Source organism: Heterodontus francisci, chromosome 8 (genome assembly GCF_036365525.1).
Source record: "Heterodontus francisci isolate sHetFra1 chromosome 8, sHetFra1.hap1, whole genome shotgun sequence".
In the NCBI taxonomy this organism is placed as follows: domain Eukaryota; kingdom Metazoa; phylum Chordata; class Chondrichthyes; order Heterodontiformes; family Heterodontidae; genus Heterodontus; species Heterodontus francisci.
This window is the reverse complement of record NC_090378.1, coordinates 129,804,415-129,828,340: the sequence shown is the minus strand read 5'-3', so window position 1 is coordinate 129,828,340 and position 23,926 is coordinate 129,804,415. Positions and strand designations below refer to the sequence as shown.

The 23,926-nt window shown below is 46.2% G+C and overlaps 1 protein-coding gene across 1 annotated transcript in view; it reads left to right on the top strand.

Annotated features, from left to right (window-relative positions):
* Positions 1-22,828, top strand: part of tnr (tenascin R (restrictin, janusin)) — a 530,276-nt gene extending 507,448 nt beyond the window's left edge. The window contains exons 17-21 of the mRNA XM_068038005.1: positions 2,723-2,874; positions 11,072-11,168; positions 17,941-18,102; positions 20,293-20,456; positions 22,676-22,828. Coding sequence (XP_067894106.1) covers positions 2,723-2,874; positions 11,072-11,168; positions 17,941-18,102; positions 20,293-20,456; positions 22,676-22,795 — 695 coding nt within the window. The 3' untranslated portion in view covers positions 22,796-22,828. The remainder of the gene's footprint in view (positions 1-2,722; positions 2,875-11,071; positions 11,169-17,940; positions 18,103-20,292; positions 20,457-22,675) is intronic.
* The last annotated feature ends 1,098 nt before the right edge of the window (positions 22,829-23,926 follow it).

Below are 23,926 nucleotides of genomic sequence, written 5' to 3'. Positions count from 1 at the left end.
TCCAATTTTGACATTCTACTTTAGATTGTTCCTTGCCCATCTCCATTACTAATCTAAACCTTATGATACGATGATCACTCTTACCCAAGTGCACCCCAACAGACACTTGGTCCACTTGGCCCAGCTCATACCCCAGCACCAGATCCAAGAATGCGTCCTCCCTAGTTGGACTGAGAACATACTGGTCAAGGACATTCTTCTGAACACATTTCAGAAATTCCTCCCGCTCATTTCTCTTTACTCTAACTTTATCCAGATTGATATTTGGGTAATTAAAGTCCCCCAATATCACCACTTTATAGATCTTGTATAACTCTGCAAATTTGCTCATCTATATCTCTTTCACTATTTGGAGGCCTGTGGAATATCCCCATTAGTGTGATCATGCCCTTTTTGCTTCTCAACTCTAACCAAATAGATTCTGTCCTTGCCCCTGAGGGACATCCTCTCTTTCCAACACTACAATGTCTTCCCGAATCAGTATTGCCACCCCACCTCCCTCTTTTCCTTCCCTATTTTTGCTCACCACTTTGTATCCTTGAATATTAAACACCTAGTCCTCAACATTTTTTAAGCCACGTTTCCATTATTTCTACATCATAAACCCACAGGCCTATTTGTGCTTGTAGATCACCAACCTTATTCACCACACTGTGTGCATTTACATACATGCATTGTAAATCAATCTTTGTATTCTATGAAGTCCTTATTAGTCTGCTCCTATCTAACATGGTCCTACTTTCGTCTAGTACTATCCAATACTCCCACTCCATTATTCCTTTTTTCTACTTCTATATGCTGGTGCCCATCCCCCTGCCAATTTAGTTTAAACCCTCCCCAACCACACTAATGAACCTCTCTGCAAGGACATTGTTCCCAGTCCTATTGAGGTGCAACCCGTCCCTTTTCAATAGGTGCCTCCTGCCCCAGAACTGATCCCAATGTCCCAAGAATCTGAAGCCCTCCCTCCTGCACCATGCTTCAAGCCATGCATTGAGCTTCCCAATCTTCCTATTTCTACTCTCGCCAGCACATAGCGCTGAGAGTAATCCAGAGATTACTACCTTCGAGGTCCTACTCTTCAACTTCCTCCCTAGCTCCTGAAAATCTGACCATTGGATCTCAATACCTGCCCTTGCTGTGTCGTTGATACTGACGTGTACCACAACTTCTGGCTCACTCCCTTCCCCCTGCGGAATATCCTGCACCCTCTCCTTGATCTTTCCTCTGGCACTAGGGAGGCAACACACCATGCAGGACTCACAATGATGGTTACAGAAATGCCTGTCTGTCCCCCTGACTATGGAAACTCCTATTATTGCATTTTTATGTTTTGCTGTTCCCTCCTCTGCAGTCCCTTGACCATGGTCTGGACTGCACTCCTTTAAGGCGTCATCACTCCCAGCGGTTTCCAAAGCTGAGTATCAGTTTGAGTGTGGCGCACACCCTTAAGACTCCTGTACCTCCTGCCTCATCTTTATCTTCCGGATGGCCACCCATCAACTATCCCGAGTTCTTATTGCCCGTGGGATGACCACCTCCTGGAATGTACGATCCAGCAAACTCTCCTGCTCCCTGATGCTCCGCAGTGACTCCAGCTGCCCCTCAAGCTCGGAAATCCTGAGCTCGTGCTGGATCAGCTGGAGACACCTCCTAAACATGTGGTCTCCCAAGATGTGTGAAGTGTTCTGGAGTTCCCACATGGCACAGGAATTGGGGGCAACAGGTTCAGCTGCTCATCCATAACCTAAGAGAAACCCCTTTATTCCCTCCTTTAGAATCTAGTTAGTATTTTGTATAAACGATCGATTTTAATTAATATCTCTAGATCTGCTTTGTGCCAATGCTCTTAATATGAATTCCTTTACTGTTCTACCTATCCAGATTAAAATTTTATTCATTAGTTTAACTAGTTAAGCTATAAATTTAATACAGTACTTTGAGTCGCCCGGTCCTAGTATAAAACCATGCTGGAACTGTATAACTCATTGGTTAGGCCACAACTTGAGTACTGTGTGCAGTTCTGGTCACCTCATTACAGAAAGGATGTAATTATACGAGAGAGGTTAAGAGGAGATTTACGAGGATGTTGCTAGGACTGGGGAAATGCAGCTATGAGGAAAGATTGGATAGGCTGGGGTTGTTCTCCTTGGAACAGAGAAGGCGGAGGGGAGATCTGATTGAAATGTACAAAACTTTGAGGGGCCTGGAGGGAGTGGAGGTGAAGGGTCTATTCACCTTAGCAGAGCGGTCAGTGACGAGGGGACATAGATTTAAAGTGATTAGTAGAAAAATTAGAGGGAAGATGAGGAAAAACATTTTCACCCAGAGGATGGTGATGGTCTGGAACTCACTGCCTGAAAGGGTAGTTGAGGCAGAGACCCTCAACTCATTCAAAAGGAGTCTGGATATGCACCTCAAGTGCTGTAATCTGCAGGACTACAGACCAAATGCTGGAAGGTGGGATTAGAATAGATGGATTGTTTTTCAGCCAGCACAGACACGATGGACCAAGTGGCCTCTTTCTGTGCCATAAACTAACTAAGATTGTATGATTTCTCCCGTGCCGCTGCTGAGGGTGTCCCTGATCAGGTCCACACTGCTGCTATTGGTATACCCGGAGGTTGAGGAGCTGTGTGAGTGTGGATTAGTATGTTCACTGTCATGCTGCCTCATCTCCTCCAGTCCTGAATGTCCTGATCCATTGATTTTTTGACTGTAGCGGGCCGTCTCTACCCATACCCGTGGGACTGCACTCAGCACCTACTCAACGGAGACACCATCAGTGGCATCTACACCATCTACATCAATGGAGAGCCACAACAAAGCATGCAAGTCTTCTGTGACATGACTACTGATGGTGGAGGCTGGGCTGTGAGTAACACTTCACTCTCTCTTCCTGTGCTAATTGTGCAATGATATTGTGATGGGACCTAAAACATTTTTTAAAAATTTGTTCATGGGATGTGGGCGTCGCTGGCAAGTCCAGCATTTATTGCCCATCCCTAATTGCCCTTGAGAAGGTGGTGGTGAGCTGCCTTCTTGAACCGCTGCAGTCCATGTAGGGTAGGTACACCCACAGTGCTGTTAGGAAGGGAGTTCCAGGATTTTGACCCAGCGACAGTGAAGGAACGGCGATATAGTTCCAAGTCAGGATGGTGTGTGACTTGGAGGGGAACTTGCAGGTGGTGTTGTTCCCATGCATTTGCTGCCCTTGTCCTTCTAGTTGGTAGAGGTCACGGGTTTGGAAGGTGCTGTCGAAGGAGCCTTGGTGCATTGCTGCAGTGCATCTTGTAGATGGTACACACTGCTGCCATTATGCGTCGGTGGTGGAGGGAGTGAATGTTTGTATGGGGGGTGCCAATCAAGCGGGCTGCTTTGTCTTGGATGGTGTTGAGCTTTTTGAGTGTTGTTGGAGCTGCACCCATCCAGACAAGTGGAGAGTATTCCATCACACTCCTGACTTGTGCCTTGTAGATGGTGGACAGGCTTTGGGGAGTCAGGAGGTGAGTTACTCACTGCAGGATTCCTAGCCTCTAACCTGCTCCTGTCGCCACAGTATATATATATATGGCTACTGCAGTTCAGTTTCTGGTCAATGGATGTTGATAGTGGGGGATTCAGTGATTGTGATGCTATTGAATGTCAAGGGGAAATGGTTAAATTCTCTCTTGTTGGAGATGGTCATTGCCTGGCGCTTGTGTGGCATGAATGTTACTTGCCACTTATCAACCCAAGCCTGGATATTGTCCAGGTCTTGCTGCATTTCTGCACCGACTGCTTCAGTATTTGAGGAGTCGCGAATGGTGCTGAACATTGTGTAATCATCAGCGAACATCCCCACTTCTGACCTTACGATTGAAGGAAGGTCATTGATGAAGCAGCTGAAGATGGTTGAGCCTAGGACGCTGTATATCTCACAATCTCCTTTGCAAGATCCTCACTTTCATTTGATGAAGACTTGTGTTGAGATGTTAAGTTCTTGCTGCTTCCTCAATCTCCTGCAATGAAATTCCTGTTTGTGGTATTTCCTACTTGGCTGAACAGCTGTAGCACAGCATGCTGCCCCTCATGGGAGGGGTCGTGTGGAAAGACACAATCAACACCAGGAATTATAGGTCTGTAGATTGAAGGTGAAAGGTGAGGATTCCCACTGTGCCAAGAATCTGGCAAAGGAAGTGCAAGAACAGGATTCATGATCCCTGGACCCAGATTCACAGGTTAGAACATGGGAAACTGTTACCGTGAGGTTAATTTTCTATCAGGTGAGGGAATGCTTTACTTTGCATAGAACTGGTTCTTATTTTAGACACATAGTGCAGGAATCCAACCCAGCAAGGGCAGGTGCAGCACAAAAAAAAAAACGGGTTAGATACAGAGTAAAGCTGCCTCGACACTGTCCCCATCAAACACTCCCAGGGCAGATACAGCACAAGCTTAGATACAGAGTAAAGCTCCCCCTACAAAAAGAAAAATAAAGGGGTTAGATACTGAGTAAAGCTCTCTTTTAAAAACAAAAACGGGTTTGATGCAGAGTAAAGTTCTCTCAACACTGTCCCATTAAACATTCTGTGGGCCTAATGCAAAGTATATCTGTTACCAATCTGGCTGAACAAACCCATTTCAGTGAGATATCTTGAACCTTGAAGAGTCAGAGCGCTGACACTCTGGGAACCCTGTCTTATCTCAGGGATTGGTGCTGGGACCTTTGCTGTTTGTAGTGTACATTAATGATTTAGACGTGAATATAGGAGGTATTTAGTTTAGTTTAGAGATACAGCACTGAAACAGTCCCTTCGGTCCACCGAGTCTGTGCCGACCATCAACCACCCATTTATACTAATCCTACACTAATCCCATATTCCTACCACATCCCCACCTGTCCCTATATTTCCCTACCACCTACCTATACTAGGGGCAATTGCTAATGGCCAATTTACCAATCAACCTGCAAGTCTTTAGCATGTGGGAGGAAACCGGAGCACCCGGAGGAAACCCACGCAGACACAGGGAGAACTTGCAAACTCCACACAGGCATGTGTGATCAGTAAGTTCGCAGATGACACAAAAATTGGTGGTGTCGTAAATAATGAGGAGGAAAACCTTAGATTACAGGACGATATAGATGGGCTGGTAAGATGGGCAGAGCAGTGGCAAATGGAATTTAATCCTGAGAAGTGTGAGGTGATGCATTTTGGGAGGACTAACAAGGCAAGGGAATATACAATGGATGGTAGGTCCCTCGGAAGTACAGAGGGTCAGAGGGACCTTGGTGTACTTGTCCATAGATCACTGAAGGCAGCAGCACAGGTAGATAAGGTGGTTAGGAAGGCATATGGGATACTTGCCTTTATTAGCCGAGGCATAGAATATAAGAGCAGGGAGATTATGATGGAGCTATATAAAACACTAGTTAGGCCACAGCTGGAGTACTGTGTACAGTTCTGGTCACCACACAACAGGAAGGATGTGATTGCACTGGAGAGGGTGCAGAGGAGATTCCCCAGGATGTTGCCTGGGCTGGAGCATTTCAGCTATGAAGAGAGACTGAAAAGGCTTGGGTTGTTTTCCTTAGAGCGGAGAAGGCTGAGGGGGGACATGATTAAAGTATACAAAATTATGAGGGGCATTGATAGGTTAGATAGGAAGAAACTTTTTCCCTTAGCGGAGGGGTCAATAACCAGGGGCATAGAGTTAAGGTAAGGGGCAGGAGATTTAGAGGGGATTTGAGGAAACATTTTTTCACCTAGAGGGTGATTGGAATCTGGAACGCACTGCCTGAAGGGGTGGTAGAGGCAGGAACCCTCACAACATTTAAGAAGTATTTAGATGAGCATTTGACAAGCCATAGCATACAAGGCTATGGGCCAAGTTCTGGAAAATGGGATGAGAATAGTTAGGTGTTTGGCTGGCATGGACACAGTGGGCCAAAGGGCCTGTTTCTGTGCTGTATAACTCTATGACTATCTCAGTCCCTTCCTGAATGTAGAAAAAGGGAAAAAAAGGTTACATATAGATTAAAGCTCCCTCTACACTGTCCCATTACACACTACCAGGGCAGGTAAAGCAAGGGAATTCTGCAGCCAGTAACTCCCTCCTGACTCCCCAAAGCCTGTCCAGTATCTAAGGCTGTAGATAGGGCTTTAAGCTAAATAGCGGGGGTGGTGGAGGTGGAGGGTTCAGTTGCATGGAAAAACAGGAAGTTAAAGGAGAAGGCAGGAGTGCAGATTGAGGTGAGGCTGATTGTTACCAAACTGCAAGAAGTATACTGGTTAAACCAGAAGAGAGAAATAATAAACAGGCGAATAAAACATCAGTGCTGAAGGGCAGGTTAGGGGGTATAGCCCAAATAAGAGTTCTGTATACAAATGCACGGAGTGTAAGGAATAAACTAGATGAGCTGCAGGTACAAATTCAAATGGAAGATTATGATGTGGTGGCCATTGCGGAGACGTGGCTGCAGGATGGTCAGGACTGGGAACTAAATATACCTGGTTATAAAGTTTACAGGAGGGACAGGGAAAATGGCAGAGGGGGTGGAGTAGCTTTACTGATTAGAAATAATATCACCTCATTGGTGAGGGAGGATATAATGAGGGGAAAGCATCCAGTGGAGACCTTATGGGTGGAATTGAGAAACAGAAAAGGATCTAAAACTGTAATAGGTGTTATGTAAAGACCCCCTGGTAGCAGTTCTGTGGTGTTAGATTGTATAAATGCACAAATTAGACAAGTGTGTAACAAAGGCTGAGTAGTATTAATGGGGGATTTTAACTTACACATAGATTGGGAGAGGCAGACTAGCACCTGTCAGAAAGGTAGTGAATTTTTGGAATGTGTCTGGGATAGTCTCCTACAGTAATATGTCATAGAGTCACAGAGTCGTACACCATAGAAACAGGCCCTTCGGCCCACCGTGTCCATGCCGACCATAATGCCTATCTATACTAATCCCACCTGCCTGCATTAATTCCATATCCCTCTATGCCTTGCTCATTCAAGTACCTGTCCAGATGCCTCTTAAATGTCACTACTGTTTGTGCCTCCACCACCTCCTCCGGCAGCTCATTCCAGATACCCACTATTCTTTGTGTGAAAAATTCACCCCTTTGATCCCCTTTAAACCTCTCACCTTAAATCTATGCCCTCTAGTTTTAGTCACCCCTACCATGGAAAACAGACTCTGGCTTTCTACCCTATCTATGCCTCTCATAATTTTATATACCTCTCTCATGTCCCCTCTCAGCCTCCTTCGCTCCAGGGAAAACAGACCCAGCCTATCCAATCTCTCTTTATAACTTGAGCCCTCCAAACCAAGCAACATCCTTGTGAATCTTTTCTGCACCCTCTTTAGCTTAATCACATCCTTCCTGTAGTACGGCGATCAGAACTGCGCACAGTACTCCAAATGCGGCCTAATTAATGTTATGTACAACTGTAACATTACGTACCAACTCTTGTACTCAGTGCCTCAGCCGATGAAGGCAAGCATGCCATATGCCTTCTTCACCACCCTGTCTACCTGTGTTGCCACTTTCAGGGAACTACTTACTTGCACCTCAAGTTCTCTCTGCTCAACAACACTCCCCAGGGCCCTGCCATTCACTGTATATGTCCTGCCCTGGTTTAACTTCCCAAAATGCATCACTTCACACTTGTCTGCGTTAAATTCCATTTGCCATTCCCTTGCCCACTTTCCCAGTTGATCTTTATCCTGTTGCAACCTTCGACAATCTTCTTCACTGTCCACTATACCACCAATTTTGGTGTCATCTGCAAACTTACTAATCATGCCCCTTACATTCACATCCAAGTCATTAATATATATGACAAACAACAGAGGGCCCAGCACCGATCCCTGCAGCACACCACTGGTCACCGGCCTCCAATCTGGAAAACAACCCTCCACTACCACCCTCTGCCTCCTATCACCAAGCCAATTTTGTATCCAATTGGCTAGCTCACCCTGGATCCCATGTGTTCGAACCTTCTGGACCAGCCTACCATGCGGGACCTTGTCAAAGGCCTTGCTAAAGTTCATGTAGACAACGTCCATCGCCCTAGATGTACCAAGGGGACAGGCAATATTAGATTTAGTTATGAGTAATGAGCCAAATTTAATTAGTAGCCTAACTGTGCGTGAACATTTATCAAATAGCGATCACAACATGATCGAATTCAAGTGAAAAGCATGAATCAACTGCTAGAATTTTAGACTCGGGTAAGGCTGACTTTACTGGGATGAGACAGAGACTGTCCACGGTAAACTGGGTAGATCTGTTAATGGGTCAAATGACTGAAGAACAGTGGAGAATATTTAAAGAAACATTTAACGAAATACAGAGCGAGTATATACCCCTGAGAGGAAAAAGCTCCACTTCACAGAAAAAACAGCCATGGACAACTAAAGAGATTAGGGATAGCATAAAACAAAAAGAAAGGGCTTACAAAAATGCAAAACGCAGCACAGATCCGGCCGAATGGGATCGATACAAATACCAGGAAAGGGTAACAAAGCAGCTTATAAGAGCTACTAAAAGAGATTATGAAAGGAAACTTACAAGGGGCATCAAAATCAGTAAGAAGAAATGTTATAGTTACATAAAGGAAAAGTGGGTGGTCAAGAGCAATGTCGGCCCACTAAAAGCTGAAACTGGAAATATTGTCATTGATAATGGGGAAATGGTAGACATGTTGAACAATTACTTTGCCTCAGTATTTACAGTTGAAAAGGAGGATAACTTGCTAGAAGTCCTGAAAAAATTAATAGTCGATAGGGGACAGGGACTTAATACAATTAAAGTAAGTAAAACATCAGTAACAAGGAAATTAATGGAACTAAAGAGTGAGAAATCCCCAGGACCTGACGGTTTCCATCCGAGGGTGTTAAAGGAAGTAGGGGAGCACATTGTAGATGCCCTAACTATAGTCTTTCAGAGTTCCCTAGATTCAGGAGTGATCCCTCTGGATTGGAAAGTTGCACATGTCACTCCACTTTTTAAGAAGGGTGAAAGCGGGAACCAAGGAAATTAAAGACCAGTTAGCCTGACATCTGTGGTGGGCAAGTTGCTGGAGTCTATAATCAAGGATAGGGTGACTGAACACATAGAAAATGTTCAGTTAATCAGAGACAGCCAGCATAGATTCATGTCGGGAAGGTCATGTCTGAAATATCTCACTGAATTTTTTGAAGAGGTGACTAAGGTAGTGGACAGGGGAATGTCCATGGATGTTATTTATATGGACTTCCAGAAGGCATTTGATAAAGTCCCACATAAGAGACTGTTAACTCAGGTAGAAGTCCATGGAGTTGAGGGCAAATTATTGACATGGTTAGAAAGTTGGTTGAGTGGTCGGCAACAGAGAGTGAGGATAATGGGTAAGTACTCCAATTGGCAGGATGTGACTAGTGGTGTCCCGCAGGGATCTGTGTTGGGGCCTCAATTATTCACATTATTCATTAGCGACTTGGATGATGGCATAGTAAGTCATATATCCAAATTTGCTGATGATACAAAGTTAGGCAGCATTGTAGACAGTCTAGATGATAGCATAAAATTGCAAAGAGATATTGACAGACTAGGTGAGTGGGCAAAACTGTGTCAGATGGATTTCAATGCGGTAAGTGTGAGGTTATCCATTTTGGACCAAAAAAGGATAGAGCAGGGTACTTTCTAAATGGGAAGAGGTTAAGTACAGTGGATGTCCAAAGTGACTGGGGGGTTCAGGTGCATAGAATTAGAATTAGAATTAGAACATTACAGCGCAGTATATTCCGAGGATTGGAGTATAAAGACACAGAGGTTATGCTGCAGTTGTACAAAACCCTGCTTAGACCCCACTTGGAGTACTGTGAGCAGTTCTGGGCACCGTAGGAAGGATATATTGGCCTTAGAGGGAGTGCAACGTAGGTTTACAAGAATGATACCTGGACTACAGGGATTAAGTTATGAGGAGAGATTACACAAATTAGGACTGTTTTTGCTAGAATTTAGAAGGTTAAGGGGTGATCTGATCGAATTCTTCAAGATATTAACAGGAAAAGACAGGCTAGATAAAGATAAACTATTTCCACTGGTTGGAGATTCTCAAACTAGGGGGCATAGTCTAAAAACTAGGACCAGACTGTTCAGGAGAGATGTTAGGAAGCACTTCTGCACGCAAAGGGTGGTAGAGGTTTGGAATTCGCTCCCACAAACAGCAGTTGAAGCTAGAACAGTTGTTAATTTTAAATCTGAGATAGATTTTTGTTAAGCAAAGATATTAAGGGATATGGGCCAAAGGCAGGTATATGGAGTTAGGCCGTGGATCAGCCATGATCTCATTGAATGGCGGGACAGGCTCGAGGGGCTGAATGGCCTACTCCTGTTCCTGTCTTCCTATGTTTCTATCTACAAGGCACAAGTCAGGAGTGTGATGGAATACTCTCCACTTGCCTGGATGGGTGCAGCTCCAACAACACTCAAAAAGCTCAACACCATCCAGAAAAAACAGCCCCCTGGTTTGGACCCCACTCACTACCTTCAACATTCACTCCCTCCACCACCGACACACAGTGGCAGCAGTGTGTACCATCTACAAGATGCACTGCAGTAACTCACCGAGCCTCCTTTGACAGCACCTTCCAAACATGCAACCTCTACCACTTCGAAGGACAAGGGCAGCAGATGCATAGGAACACCACCACCTGCAAGTTCCTTCCAAGTCACACACCATCCTAACTTGCAACTATATCACTGTTCCTTCACTGTCTCTGGGTCAAAATCCTGGAACTCTCTTCCTAACAGCACTGTGGGTATACCTACCCCACATGGGCTGCAGTGGTTCAAGAAGGCAGCTCACCACCACCACCTCAAGGGCAATTAGGGATGGGCAATAAATGCTGGCCTAGCCAGCGATGCCCACATCCCAAAAAAGAATTTAAAAAAGCATTCCTGGTGATGAGTTTGTGTACATTCAGTTGGTTCACTTTATTCAGGTACCCTGTAGTCTTCTCAAATTTGGGAATATAAGTAGACTGTTAGAGGTGATGAAAGTAACTTGCTGAATTACAGTCTCTTCCCTGATGCAGGTGTTCCAGAGACGGCAGAATGGACTGACAGACTTTGCACGGAAGTGGGCTGATTACCGAGTGGGCTTTGGAAACCTGGAGGATGAATTCTGGCTGGGTAAATAAAACAAGATCATGTTCCAAATCTTTGGAAAGGGGCAGTGTCCTGTCCTCAGCTCTGTGATTTAAAATAAACAATTTAATTGACGGTAGTTCTGACTTTAGTGAGGTAGCTTCCTGCCTCCAACTTCCCCAACCATCACACCCACCATTGCTCGGTCGACGTAACAATTGTTCAGTAATGGTGTCTTCCCTGCCCACAATCCTTTGCACAGTGGAAGCTGCTCTATCAATTGATATCCATCCTGCAGTTTGATATCAGTCCAACCAGAATGAAATGAGCAGGAAATGTTCCTGTCATTTTACTCCTGGATTTTACCTGCAGGAGTAGCAGGTAGATTCATCTTTAATTCTGGGAGACTCGGGTTAATCCGGGAGAGTTAGCATCCCAAGGTTCATCTGACAGTTCGCAGTTCTGTCCACTTGAGAAGCTGATTGTATCAGGAATTCAGAATCTCCTGTTGGATTAGAGAAGGCTCCAACACAGCCCCTCCATTTTCAAAGGGCAAGTCGCCAGAACCCAGGCACATGCTGTGACCTTACTCTGTGTCACACTCACTCTCCAAGAACATAAGAAATAAGAGCAGGAGTAGACCATTCGGCCCCTCGAGCCTGCTCCGCCATTCAATACAATCATTACTGATCTTCTCAATCAACTCTACTTCCCTGCCAAGTCCCCATATTCCTTGATTCCCCAAGAAACCAAACATCTATCTATCCCAGCCTTAAATGTATTGATTGATGGAGCAGCTACAACCCTCTGGGGGAGAGAATTCCAAAGATTCGCAACCCTTTGGTTGTAGTAATTTCTCCTCATCTAAATGATTTCCCCTTATTCTGAGACTGCCCCCATGTTTTAGATTCCCTGACCACCAGAAACAATCTCTGTGTCTATTTTTAAATTTTTAAAGAAATGGGTGAGGTACTAAATGAGTACTTTGCATCAGTATTCACCCAAGAGAAGGACTTGGTGGATGATGAGTCTAGGGAACGGAATGTAGATAGTCTCAGTCATTTCATTATCAAAAAGAAGGAGGTGTTGGGTGTCTTGCAAAGCATTAAGGTAGATAAGTCCCCAGGGCCTGATGGGATCTACCCCAGAATACTGAGGGAGGCAAGGGAGGAAATTGTTGGGGCCCGGACAGAAATCTTTGTTATTGGCTACAGGTGAGGTCCCAGAGGATTGGAGAATAGGCAATGTTGTTCCTTTGTTTAAGAAGGGTAGCAAGGATAATCCAGGAAATTACAGGCAGGTGAGCCTTACGTCAGTGGTAGGGAAATTATTGGAGAGACTTCTTCGGGAAAGGATTTACTCCCATTTGGAAACAAATGGACTTATTAGCAAGAGGCAGCATGGTTTTGTGAAGGGGAGGTCGTGTCTCACTAACATGATCAAGTTTTTTGAGGAAGTGACGAAGATGATTGATGAAGGAAGGGCACTGGATGTTGGCTACATGGACTTCAGTAAAGCCTTTGACCAGGTCCCTCATGGCAGACTGGTACAAAAGGTGAAGTCACACGGGATCAGAGGTGAGCTGGCAAGATGGATACAGAACTGGCTCAGTCATATAAGACAGAGGGTAGCAGTGGAAGGGTGCTTTTCTGAATGGAGAGCTGTGACTAGTGGTCTGCAGGGATTAGTGCTGGGACCTTTGCTCTTTGTAGTATATATAAATGATTTGGAGGAAAATGTAGCTGGTCTGATTAGTAAGTTTGTGGACGACACAAAGGCTGGTGGAGTTTCGGATAGTGATGAGGATTTTCAGAGGATCGGTTGGAGACTTGGGCGGAGAAATGGCAGATGGAGTTTCGTTTAGTTTAGAGATGCAGCACTGAAACAGGCCCTTCGCCCCACCGAGTCTGTGCCGACCATCAACCACCCATTTATACTAATCCTACACTAATCCCATATTCCTACCACATTCCCACCTGTCCCTATATTTCCCTACCACCTACCTATACTAGGGGCAATTTATAATGGCCAATTTACCTACCAACCTCCAAGTCTTTTGGATTGTGGGAGGAAACCGGAGCACCCGGAGAAAACCCACGCAGACACAGGGAGAACTTGCAAACTCCACACAGGCAGTACCCAGATTTGAACCCGGGTCGCTGGAGCTGTGAGGCTGTGAGGTAATGCATTTTGGAAGGTCTAATGCAGGTGGGAAGTATACAGTAAATGGTAGAACCCTTAGGAGTATTGACAGGCAGAGAAATCTGGGCGTACAGGTCCACAGATCACTGAAAGTGGCAATGCAGTTGGATAAGTTAGTCAAGAAGGCATACGGCATGCTTGCCTTCATCGGTCGGGGCATAGAGTATAAAAATTGGCAAGTCATGCTGCAGCTTTACAGAACCTTGGTTAGGCCACACTTGGAATATTGCGTACAATTCTGGTCGCCACACTACCAGAAGGATGTGGAGGCTTTGGAGAGGGTACAGAAGGGGTTTACCAGGATGTTGTCTGGTCTGGAGGGAATTAGCTATGAGGAGAGGTTGGATAAAGTCGCATTGTTTTCACTGCAACGACGGAGGTGGAGGGGCGACATGATAGAGGTTTACAAAGTTATGAGCGGCATGGACAGAGTGGATAGTCAGAAGCTTTTTCCCAGGGTGGAAGAGTCAGTTACTAGGAGACATAGGTTTAAGTTGTGAGGCGCAAAGTTTGGAGGGGATGTGCGAGGCAAGTTTTTTACACAGAGGGTGGTGAGTGCCTGGAACTTGCTGCCGGGGGAGGTGGTGGAAGCAGGTACGATAGCGACGTTTAAGAGGCATCTTGACAAATACATGAATAGGATGGGAATAGAGGGATACGGTCCCCGGAAGTGCAGAAGGTTTTAGTTTAGGCAGGCATCATGATCGGCGCAGGCTTGGAGGCCCGAATGGCCTGTTCCTGTGTTGTTTTGTTCTTTGTTCTTTGTCTACCCTATCCGGCCCCCTCAGAATCGTGTATGTTTCAATGAGATCGCCTCTCATTCTTCTAAACTCCAGAGAATATGAACCCAATTTACTCAGCCTCTCATCATAGGACAACCCCATCATCCCAGGTACCAATTTAATGAACATTCTCTTGAAATCTGTTGTCACACTACCCTTCAAATCTGTTATGTTCATCCTTCTCCTAAAAAAAAATCTTGACCCCTTGGTGTCCTTGCAAACTGCCATCCCATCTGCAGCATCCCTTTCCTCTCCTAAGTCCTTGAATGTGTTGTCACCTCTCAAATCCATGCCCATCGTTCACTAAACTCCATATTTGGATCCCACCTATCAGGTTTTGGCCCTTGCCACAGTACCATAATAGACATCTTTTGTGACTTTGGCAAAGATAGGTTGATAGGTAAATTGGCCATTATAAATTGCCCCTAGTATAGGTAGGTGGTAGGGAAATATAGGGACAGGTGGGAATGTGGTAGGAATATGGGATTAGTGTAGGATTAGTATGAATGGGTGGTTGATGTTCGGCACAGACTCGGTGGGCCGAAGGGCCTGTTTCAGTGCTGTATCTCTAATCTAATCTACCCTTCCTTGTCCTCCTCGTCCTGTCTGCAGCCTTTGACACGGTTGACTACACCATCCTTCTCCAACCCCTCTCCACTGTCGTCCAGCTGGGTGGAACTGCTCTCACCTGGTTCATTCTTATCTATCTAATTGTAGTCAAAAAATAATTGCCTGCAATGATTTCTCTTCTTGCTCCCGCACCGTTACCCCTGGTGTCCCCCAAAAATCTGTCCTCGGCCTCTCCCATTTCTCATCTATGGCCACTGATCTTTTGTGGCTCCCGTTCCAGAAATGCCTCAATTTTAACATTCTCATGCCTCTTGGTGACATTATCTGAAAGCAGTGTTCGTTTTTACATGGACACTGACGACACCCAGTTCTACCTCACCACCACCTCTCTCGACTCCTCCACTGTCTCTAAACTATCAGATTGCTGGTCGGACATCCAGTACTGGGTGGGCAGAAATTTCCTCCAATTAAATACTGGGAAGACTGAAGCCATTGTCTTCAGTCCCCTTCACAAACTCTGCTCCCTCACCACCAACTCCATCCCTCTCCCTGGCAACTGTCTGAGGCTCAACCAGCCTGTTCGCAATCTTGCTGTTGTATTTGACCCCGAGATGAACTTCTGACCACATAGCCGTGCCATTGCGAAGACCACCTATTTCACCTCTGTAACATTGCCTGACTCCATCCCTACCTCAGCTTGTCTGCAGCTGAAACCCTCATCCATGCTTTCGCTACTTCTAGATTTAGCTATTCTAATACTCTGCTGGCTGGCCTCCCATCTTCTACTCTTCAAAACCTCGAACTCATCGTAACTCTGCTGCCGTGTTTTAACTTGCACCAAGTCCCATTCACCCTTCACTCCTTGCTCGCAGATCTTTAGTGGCTCCCCTTCCGGCAATGCCTCAATTTTAACATTCTCCATCCTTGTTTTCAAATCCTACCATAATCTTGCCCCTCCCTATCTCTGTAATCTCCTCCAGTCCCACAACCCTGCGATATCTGTACTCCTCTAAGTCTGGCCTCTTTTTATTTTTTTTATTTAGAGATACAGCACTGAAACAGGCCCTTCGGCCCACCGAGTCTGTGCCGACCAACAACCACCCATTTATACTAACCCTACAGTAATCCCATATTCCCTATCACCTCCCTACACTAGGGGCAATTTACAACGGCCAATTGACCTATCACCTGCAAGTCTTTGGCTGTGGGAGGAAACCGGAGCACCCGGCGAAAACCCACGCAGACACAGGGGGAACTTGCAAACTCCGCACAGGCAGTACCCAGAATTGAACCTGTGTCACTGAAGCTGTGAGGCTGCGGTGCTAACCACTGCGCCACTGTGTCACTCTTAAACATCCCAATTTCCATTCCTCCACCATTGGTCGCTGTGCCTTCAGTTGCCTAGGCCCTAAGCTCTGGAATTCCCTCCCTAAACCTCTCCGTCCCTCCTTCTTCCTTTTAAAATGCTCCCTAAAGTTAACATCTTTGACCAAGCTTTAGAACATGAGACCCAATACCTCCCTCTGTAGTTCAGTGTCACATCTTTTACTAAAGACACTCTATAAATGCAAGGTGATGCTATTTTTACTCTCTCACATCACTCTCCAAACACTGTTACTCTGTCTCACACTCACTCTCCAAACGCACTGTCACTCTGTCTCACACTCACTCTCCAAACACACTGTTACTCTGTCTCACACACACTCTCCAAACGCACTGTTACTCTGTCTCACACTCACTCTGCAAACACAGTTACTCTGTCTCGCACTCACTCTCCAAACACGCTGTTACTCTGTCTCACACTCACTCTCCAAACACACTGTCACTCTGTCTCACACTCACTCTCCAAACACACTGTTGCTCTGTCTCACACTCGCTCTCCAAACACACTGTTGCTCTGTCTCACACTCGCTCTCCAAACACGCTGTTGCTCTGTCTCACACTCGCTCTCCAAACACGCTGTTACTCTGTCTCACACTCACTCTCCAAACACACTGTTACTCTGTCTCACACTCACTCTCCAAATACACTGTTACTCTGTCTCACACTCACTCTCCAAATACACTGTTACTCTGTCTCACACTCACTCTCCAAACACACTGTTACTCTGTCTCTCACACACTCTCCAAGCGCACTGTTACTCTGTCTCACACTCACTCTCCAAACGCACTGTTACTCTGTCTCACACTCACTCTCCAAACGCACTGTTACTCTGTCTCACACTCACTCTCCAAATGCACTGTTACTCTGTCTCACACTCACTCTCCAAATGCACTGTTACTCTGTCTCACACTCACTCTCCAAATGCACTGTTACTCTGTCTCACACTCACTCTCCAAATACACTGTTACTCTGTCTCACACTCACTCTCCAAATACACTGTTGCTCTGTCTCACACTCACTCTCCAAACGCACTGTTACTCTGTCTCACACTCACTCTCCAAACATTGGATCTTGTCCCCTGGCGTTGGGGTCCGTTGCGGGGAGCCTGAATATGGCTCCGGATGAGGCCCGGCCCTAACCTTGAAGCCAGCAGGACCCGGTACGGTCCTCCTGGCGGCAGTGAGACTCCATGGTGGACCCCCCCGCTGCTGGGCGATGGGACCACAATTAAAATATTCAAATGAATAAAATGAATGAATCAACATTCACTTACTTTCAATCTTGAGGGTGTGCCACGATCTTTGGCATGGCGGCCGGCATTCCCGTGCCTTCAAATCCCCGTCCGGGGGCAGCACCACACTAGTGGGGAGGGTGGTGGAGTTAGGGTTTTCAGTGGTGGGGGGGGGAACAGGGTCAAATAAGCGTGATGGTGGGGAGGGTGAATTGTAAGCTTTGTGCAGTTGGTGGGGTAAAGGTCAGATGTTAAAGGTAAGTGTTTTGGGGCAAGGCAAATAGTTATTGTAATTGTTATGGGGGGTGGGGAAGGGGCATTAGAAATTTAATTATGGGGGGGTAGGACTTTATGAATTTAAATTGGGCGGCAGGGTTGGCTGCTCTTTAAAAATGGCACCAGCGCCTGTGCACAGGCAGCCCATCGCCTCCACGTGATCGGGGGGGGATGGGCGGCACTGGCTATTCAAATGTGTCACCAAGCTTCAGATCGTGGCGGCTCTTTGGCGGGTCGCCATTTTGTGAGCAGCGGTCGAGATCAGCAGTGAACTGATAAAATCCAGCCCTAAGTTACTGTGTCTCACTATCTCCACAGTGCTACTCTTTGTATAGCAGTCTAACTCTCAGATGATATTTTGTTGTGGATTTAGGGTTGGACAATATCCACAGGATCTCTGCTCAAACCAGATATGAGCTCCGAATTGACATGCGTGATGGCCGAGAATCAGTCTACGCAGCCTATGATCGATTTTACCTCAGCGACTCCAGGAACCTGTACAAACTGCGGATCGGAGATTACAATGGGACAGCCGGTGAGTTTCACTTACACTGTGCTGCAGAGGGGAAATTTTTTTTTTGAATTCATTCATGGGATGTGGGCGTCGCTGGCCAGGCCAGCATTCATTGCACATCCCTAATTGCCCTTGAGAAGGTGGTGGTGAGCTGCCTTCTTGAACCGCTGCAGTCCTTGTGGGGTAGGTACACCCACAGTGCTGTTCGGAAGGGAGTTTTTCATTCCTTTGAATTCATTCCTATTGGGTGAAGTTAGAAAATTAAAAAGGAAGTCTCCAAACTTGTCCAATGTAATGGATCCCAAGTGAAATAGTGCTATACAGCCAAAGTTAACAGACATCAAAAGACCATTGGGTCTCTCCCATGAACTCTCACACACCCACCAACACTTGTAATCCCCGAGGAGAATTCAGCAACACTGGATTCTTCGAAATCTCTCTCCCAATCTTATTTCATAAAGTCAGACAGCACTGAAACAGGCCCTCCGGCCCACCGAGTCTGTGCCGACCATCGACCACCCATTTATACTAATCCTACATTAACCACACATTTCCCACCACATTCCCCACAATTCTCCTACCTACACTAGGGGCAATTTATAATGGCCAATTTACCTATCAACCTGCAAGTCTTTGGCTGTGGGAGGAAACCGGAGCACCCGGTGAAAACCCACGCAGACACAGGGAGAAATTGCAAACTCCGCACAGGCAGTAACCAGAACTGAACCTGGGTCGCTGGAGCTGTGAGGCTGTGAGCTAACCACTGCGCCACTGTGTCGCCCTTGACTGGAATTGAATCACAAATCACTGATCACACTAATTCTCACGCTCAGTGTGACACAGACTGGTGCCGATCTTCAGTGTGACTTTCACTTGGATACAGTTCCATGGGCCGCACTCCCCTCCTCTCCTGAAGATCCTTACTCTGGGGGACATATCTCAGAAAGTTCCAATATGGAAAATAAAAGGTTGAGCAGCTTATTTGTTCAAACTGTTAGAAACCACAACTCATCATGAGAAAGTTTGCTTTCTGTTCATGTGAAGCAATATTGGGGCAAAGCAACACCTGTTTGATTTAAAGAACTTTTACTTCCAAGCTTCAACTGATCTGTTTGAATTATGTCAATAACTATCAATCTGTCATTTTTCTTTTGAAAAGTTGACTTCCGTGTTGGACACTAAGGTCCAGAATTTATCCTAACTCATCCAGGTCAGTACTGAGGGAGTGCTGCAATGTCAGAGGGTCAGTACTGAGGGAGCGCTGCAATGTCAGAGGGTCAGTACTGAGGGAGCGCTGCAATGTCAGAGGGTCAGTACTGAGGGAGCGCTGCACTGTCAGAGGGTCAGTACTGAGGGAGCGCTGCACTGTCAGAGGGTCAGTACTGAGGGAGTGCTGCACTGTCCAAGGGTCAGTACTGAGGGAGTGCTGCACTGTCAGAGGGTCAGTACTGAGGGAGTGCTGCACTGTCAGAGGGTCAGTACTGAGGGAGTGCTGCACTGTCAGAGGGTCAGTACTGAGGGAGTGCTGCACTGTCAGAGGGTCAGTACTGAGGGAGCGCTGCACTGTCAGAGGGTCAGTACTGAGGGAGCGCTGCACTGTCCAAGGGTCAGTACTGAGGGAATGCTGCACTGTCGGAGGGTCAGGACTGAGGGAGCGCTGCAATGTCAGAGGGTCAGTACTGAGGGAGTGCTGCACTGTTAGAGGGTCAGTACTGAGCGAGTGCTGCACTGTCTGTGGTGCCATCTTTTGGATATAATGTTAAATTGATGCCCTGTCTACCCTCTTGGGTGGATGTGCACGATATAATACTATTCAAGGAAGAGCTTTGGCGTTTTCTCTCGTGTCCTGACCAATATTTGTCCATCAAGCTATAAGCAAATGATCTGCTAATTGTCATGATGTTTATGGGATCGTTCTGTGTACAAATTAGCCATTGCGTTTCTTATATTGCAACAGTCACTACATTGAAAAGCAAATCATTGGCTGTAAGATTTGAAAGGTGGTGTGGAAGCTTAAGACCTTTCGATCTATCGGTGGCCTCTCGTCCTTCCATACACTCACTGAGTGTGCTGTCTTCAGTGTCCGGGAGTACCTTTTAAAATGGACTCAGAAACTCTGAGATCCAAATAATTTGGATGCACTGTCAGTGAATCAGTCAGCTGAGATCTCTCCCTGAACTCATGGTGCCCTTTTGTGTTTGCTATCTGCAGGGGATTCCCTCTCCTATCATCAAGGGCGTCCCTTCTCCACAAAGGACCGAGACAATGATGTGGCTATCACAAACTGTGCCATGTCTTATAAGGGAGCCTGGTGGTACAAGAACTGTCACCGTGCCAACCTCAATGGGAAGTATGGAGAGAATCGACACAGCCAGGTAAGGAATGAACACCGTGCAGCCAATCAGACAGGTTAGAAAAACAAGAAATGCTGGAACCACTCAGCAGGTCTGGCAGCATCTGTGAAAAGAGAAGCAGAGTTAACGTTTTGGGTCAGTGACCCTTCATCGGAACTGGTTGGTGGGAGCGTGTGCAATGTTCCAACCTCAGAGCGGCCAGCTCACACCGGTCTGTCTCTTCAAATCAGGGGCAACAGGAGAGCTCGGCAGCTGGTGCCGAACCTGACGTTTTCCACGGGGCATTTGTCAGTGACTTTTTAAGGCAGCTGCTGCATTAGATTTGACATCCGAGATTCTCAACCAATTAGTGTGAGCAGACGTAATGAGACTATTTCAGCTGAAGTATTTAAAAGGACCCTGCAAGGAAGGACAGTGCAGCATTCTCGACCCCTTTGAAAACAGGAAGAAACTGCAGCAATGGTTTGCCGACATGGCAATGCTGCACCCCAGAGCTCACCTGTGGGAATGGGAAGCCGTGTTCCAATCACAGTCAGACTGGGAATGGGAAACAGTGTTCCAATCAGTCAGACTGGGAATGGGAAACCGTGTTCCAATCACAGTCAGACTGGGAATGGGAAACCGTGTTCCAATCACAGTCAGACTGGGAATGGGAAACCGTGTTCCAATCACAGTCAGACTGGGAAAGGGAAACCGTGTTCCAATCACAGTCAGACTGGGAAACCGTGTTCCAATCACAGTCAGACTGGGAATGGGAAACCGTGTTCCAATCACAGTCAGACTGGGAATGGGAAACCGTGTTCCAATCACAGTCAGACTGGGAATGGGAAACCGTGTTCCAATCACAGTCAGACTGGGAATGGGAAACCGTGTTCCAATCACAGTCAGACTGGGAAACAGTGTTCCAATCATAGTCAGAATGGGAAAGTGTTCCAATCACAGTCAGACTGGGACTGGGAATGGGAAACAGTGTTCCAATCACAGTCAGAATGGGAAAGTGTTCCAATCACAGTCAGAATGGGAAAGTGTTCCAATCACAGTCAGAATGGGAATGGGAAACCGTGTTCCAATCACAGTCAGACTGGGAATGGGAATGGGAAACAGTGTTCCAATCACAGTCAGACTGGGACTGGGAAACCGTGTTCCAATCACAGTCAGACTGGGAATGGGAAACAGTGTTCCAATCACAGTCAGAATGGGAAACAGTGTTCCAATCACAGTCAGAATGGGAAACAGTGTTCCAATCACAGTCAGACTGGGAATGGGAAACCGTGTTCCAATCACAGTCAGACTGGGAATGGGAAACCGTGTTCCAATCACAGTCAGACTGGGAATGGGAAACCGTGTTCCAATCACAGTCAGACTGGGAATGGGAAACCGTGTTCCAATCACAGTCAGACTGGGAATGGGAAACCGTGTTCCAATCACAGTCAGACTGGGAATGGGAAACCGTGTTCCAATCACAGTCAGACTGGGAATGGGAAACCGTGTTCCAATCACAGTCAGACTGGGAATGGGAATAGGAAACAGTGTTCCAATCACAGTCAGACTGGGAATGGGAAACAGTGTCCCAATCACAGTCAGACTGAGAATGGGAAACAGTGTTCCAATCACAGTCAGACTGGGAATGGGATACAGTGTTCCAATCACAGTCAGACTGGGAATGGGATACAGTGTCCCAATCACAGTCAGACTGGGAATGGGAAACAGTGTCCCAATCACAGTCAGACTGGGAATGGGAAACAGTGTTCCATTCACAGTCAGACTGGGAATGGGAAACAGTGTTCCAATCACAGTCAGACTGGGAATGGGAATGGAAACAGTGTCCCAATCACAGTCAGACTGGGAATGGGAATCGGAAACAGTGTTCCAATCACAGTCAGACTGGGAATGGGAAACAGTGTCCCAATCACAATCAGACTGGGACTGGGAATAGGAAACAGTGTCACAATCACAGTCAGACTGGGACTAGGAAACAGTGTTACAATCACAGTCAGACTGGGACTGGGAAACAGTGTCCCAATCAGAGTCAGACTGGGAATGGGAAACAGTGTTCCAAATGCAGACACACTGGGTTGTTTGATCTCTTTGATATTTGGGTTGATATCTAATATTTGGGTTGATTGATCTCTTTGATATTTGGGTTGATTGATACCGTGTTTGGCAGAGGCATTTCAATATTTTCTCAGAATATTGATATGTTTTATTACCCAGTCTGATTTTCCCTCTTCACTTTACAGGGTATAAACTGGTATCGCTGGAAAGGCCATGAAATCTCCATTCCATTCGTTGAGATGAAGATCCGACCCTATAATTTTGGAGCAATGGTTCGGAGAAGCAGGCGTTCCCTGTTTCTATAACATGTTCGCTTCGATCCCGACTGTTATCTGTACAGGAGTTTGTACTGCTGAGTTATTAGAAAACCATCAATTGCAGTTAGAGTTGCTTTTCATCTGAAGACTGCCAGACATTAAAACCCGCCCCTTTTCATTTTCAGTGGTACCAGACCAAAGATTTGCTGACTAATTGCCATCATATTGAGCTGAACGAGTACTGGTGGCGACTCTTTTCTGAGGTGTTAGTTTATGTTCTGGGTGGAATATTCCTTCATGACTGATGCCTTTTGATTTTTGGATTCCTCTTGTGATCGTCTTTCTTTTGGTCTACGCAGTGCACCACCATACAGGTTCAAAGACAAGCCTCCACTGTGCCTGTATAAACAGACATTTGTTTGAAGTTTTCTTTTAGTTTCTGATTCATTTCACCTCAAAAGCATCAACAAGATCAATGGCAGCTGGTGGATGGAGCAGTGTTGAGGTTTGGAGGCACTCCTTTTAATGTCAAAGCACTACATTCTTCCCATTGATTTGGCTTCCATGACTTGCTTTTGGAAACAGCTGTGAGAACTTGCACCGTGGTGGTGCCAGATGCAGATGGCACAGGACAGATGATGGGCACTGGGGGAACTGGCAGCGATGCCAGTTATTAAAGGATTGTGTTTCATTCAAGAGAAAGAAGAAGCTGGGACAAAGAGATGGAAAGGATGGAGTTTCCTAGTTAACAAGCTAAAGCAAACTGGGTAGAAGAATCCAGCATGTGGAATGGGAAGATAGAAAAAAAATCAAGAGCAAAATCCAAGGAACCGGAACATAAAAGGGTTCAAGAAACCACGTCGGGAACATCTGGAATGAAATAGGGTGTGGTGGGGTGAGGGATATGCTGTGAAGATGGATAGGTTGGACTGAGGGGTATGGTGAGATCTGTATAGCTCCCTGTATATAACACACTTCAGTACACACAGCTCTCCCTGTGTAACACACTCCTCAGTACACACAGCTCTCCCTGTGTAACACACTCCTCAGTACACACAGCTCTCCCTGTGTAACACACTCCTCAGTACACACAGCTCTCCCTGTGTAACACACTCCTCAGTGTACACAGCTCTCTCTGGGTAACACACTCCTCAGTACACACAGCTCTCTCTGGGTAAC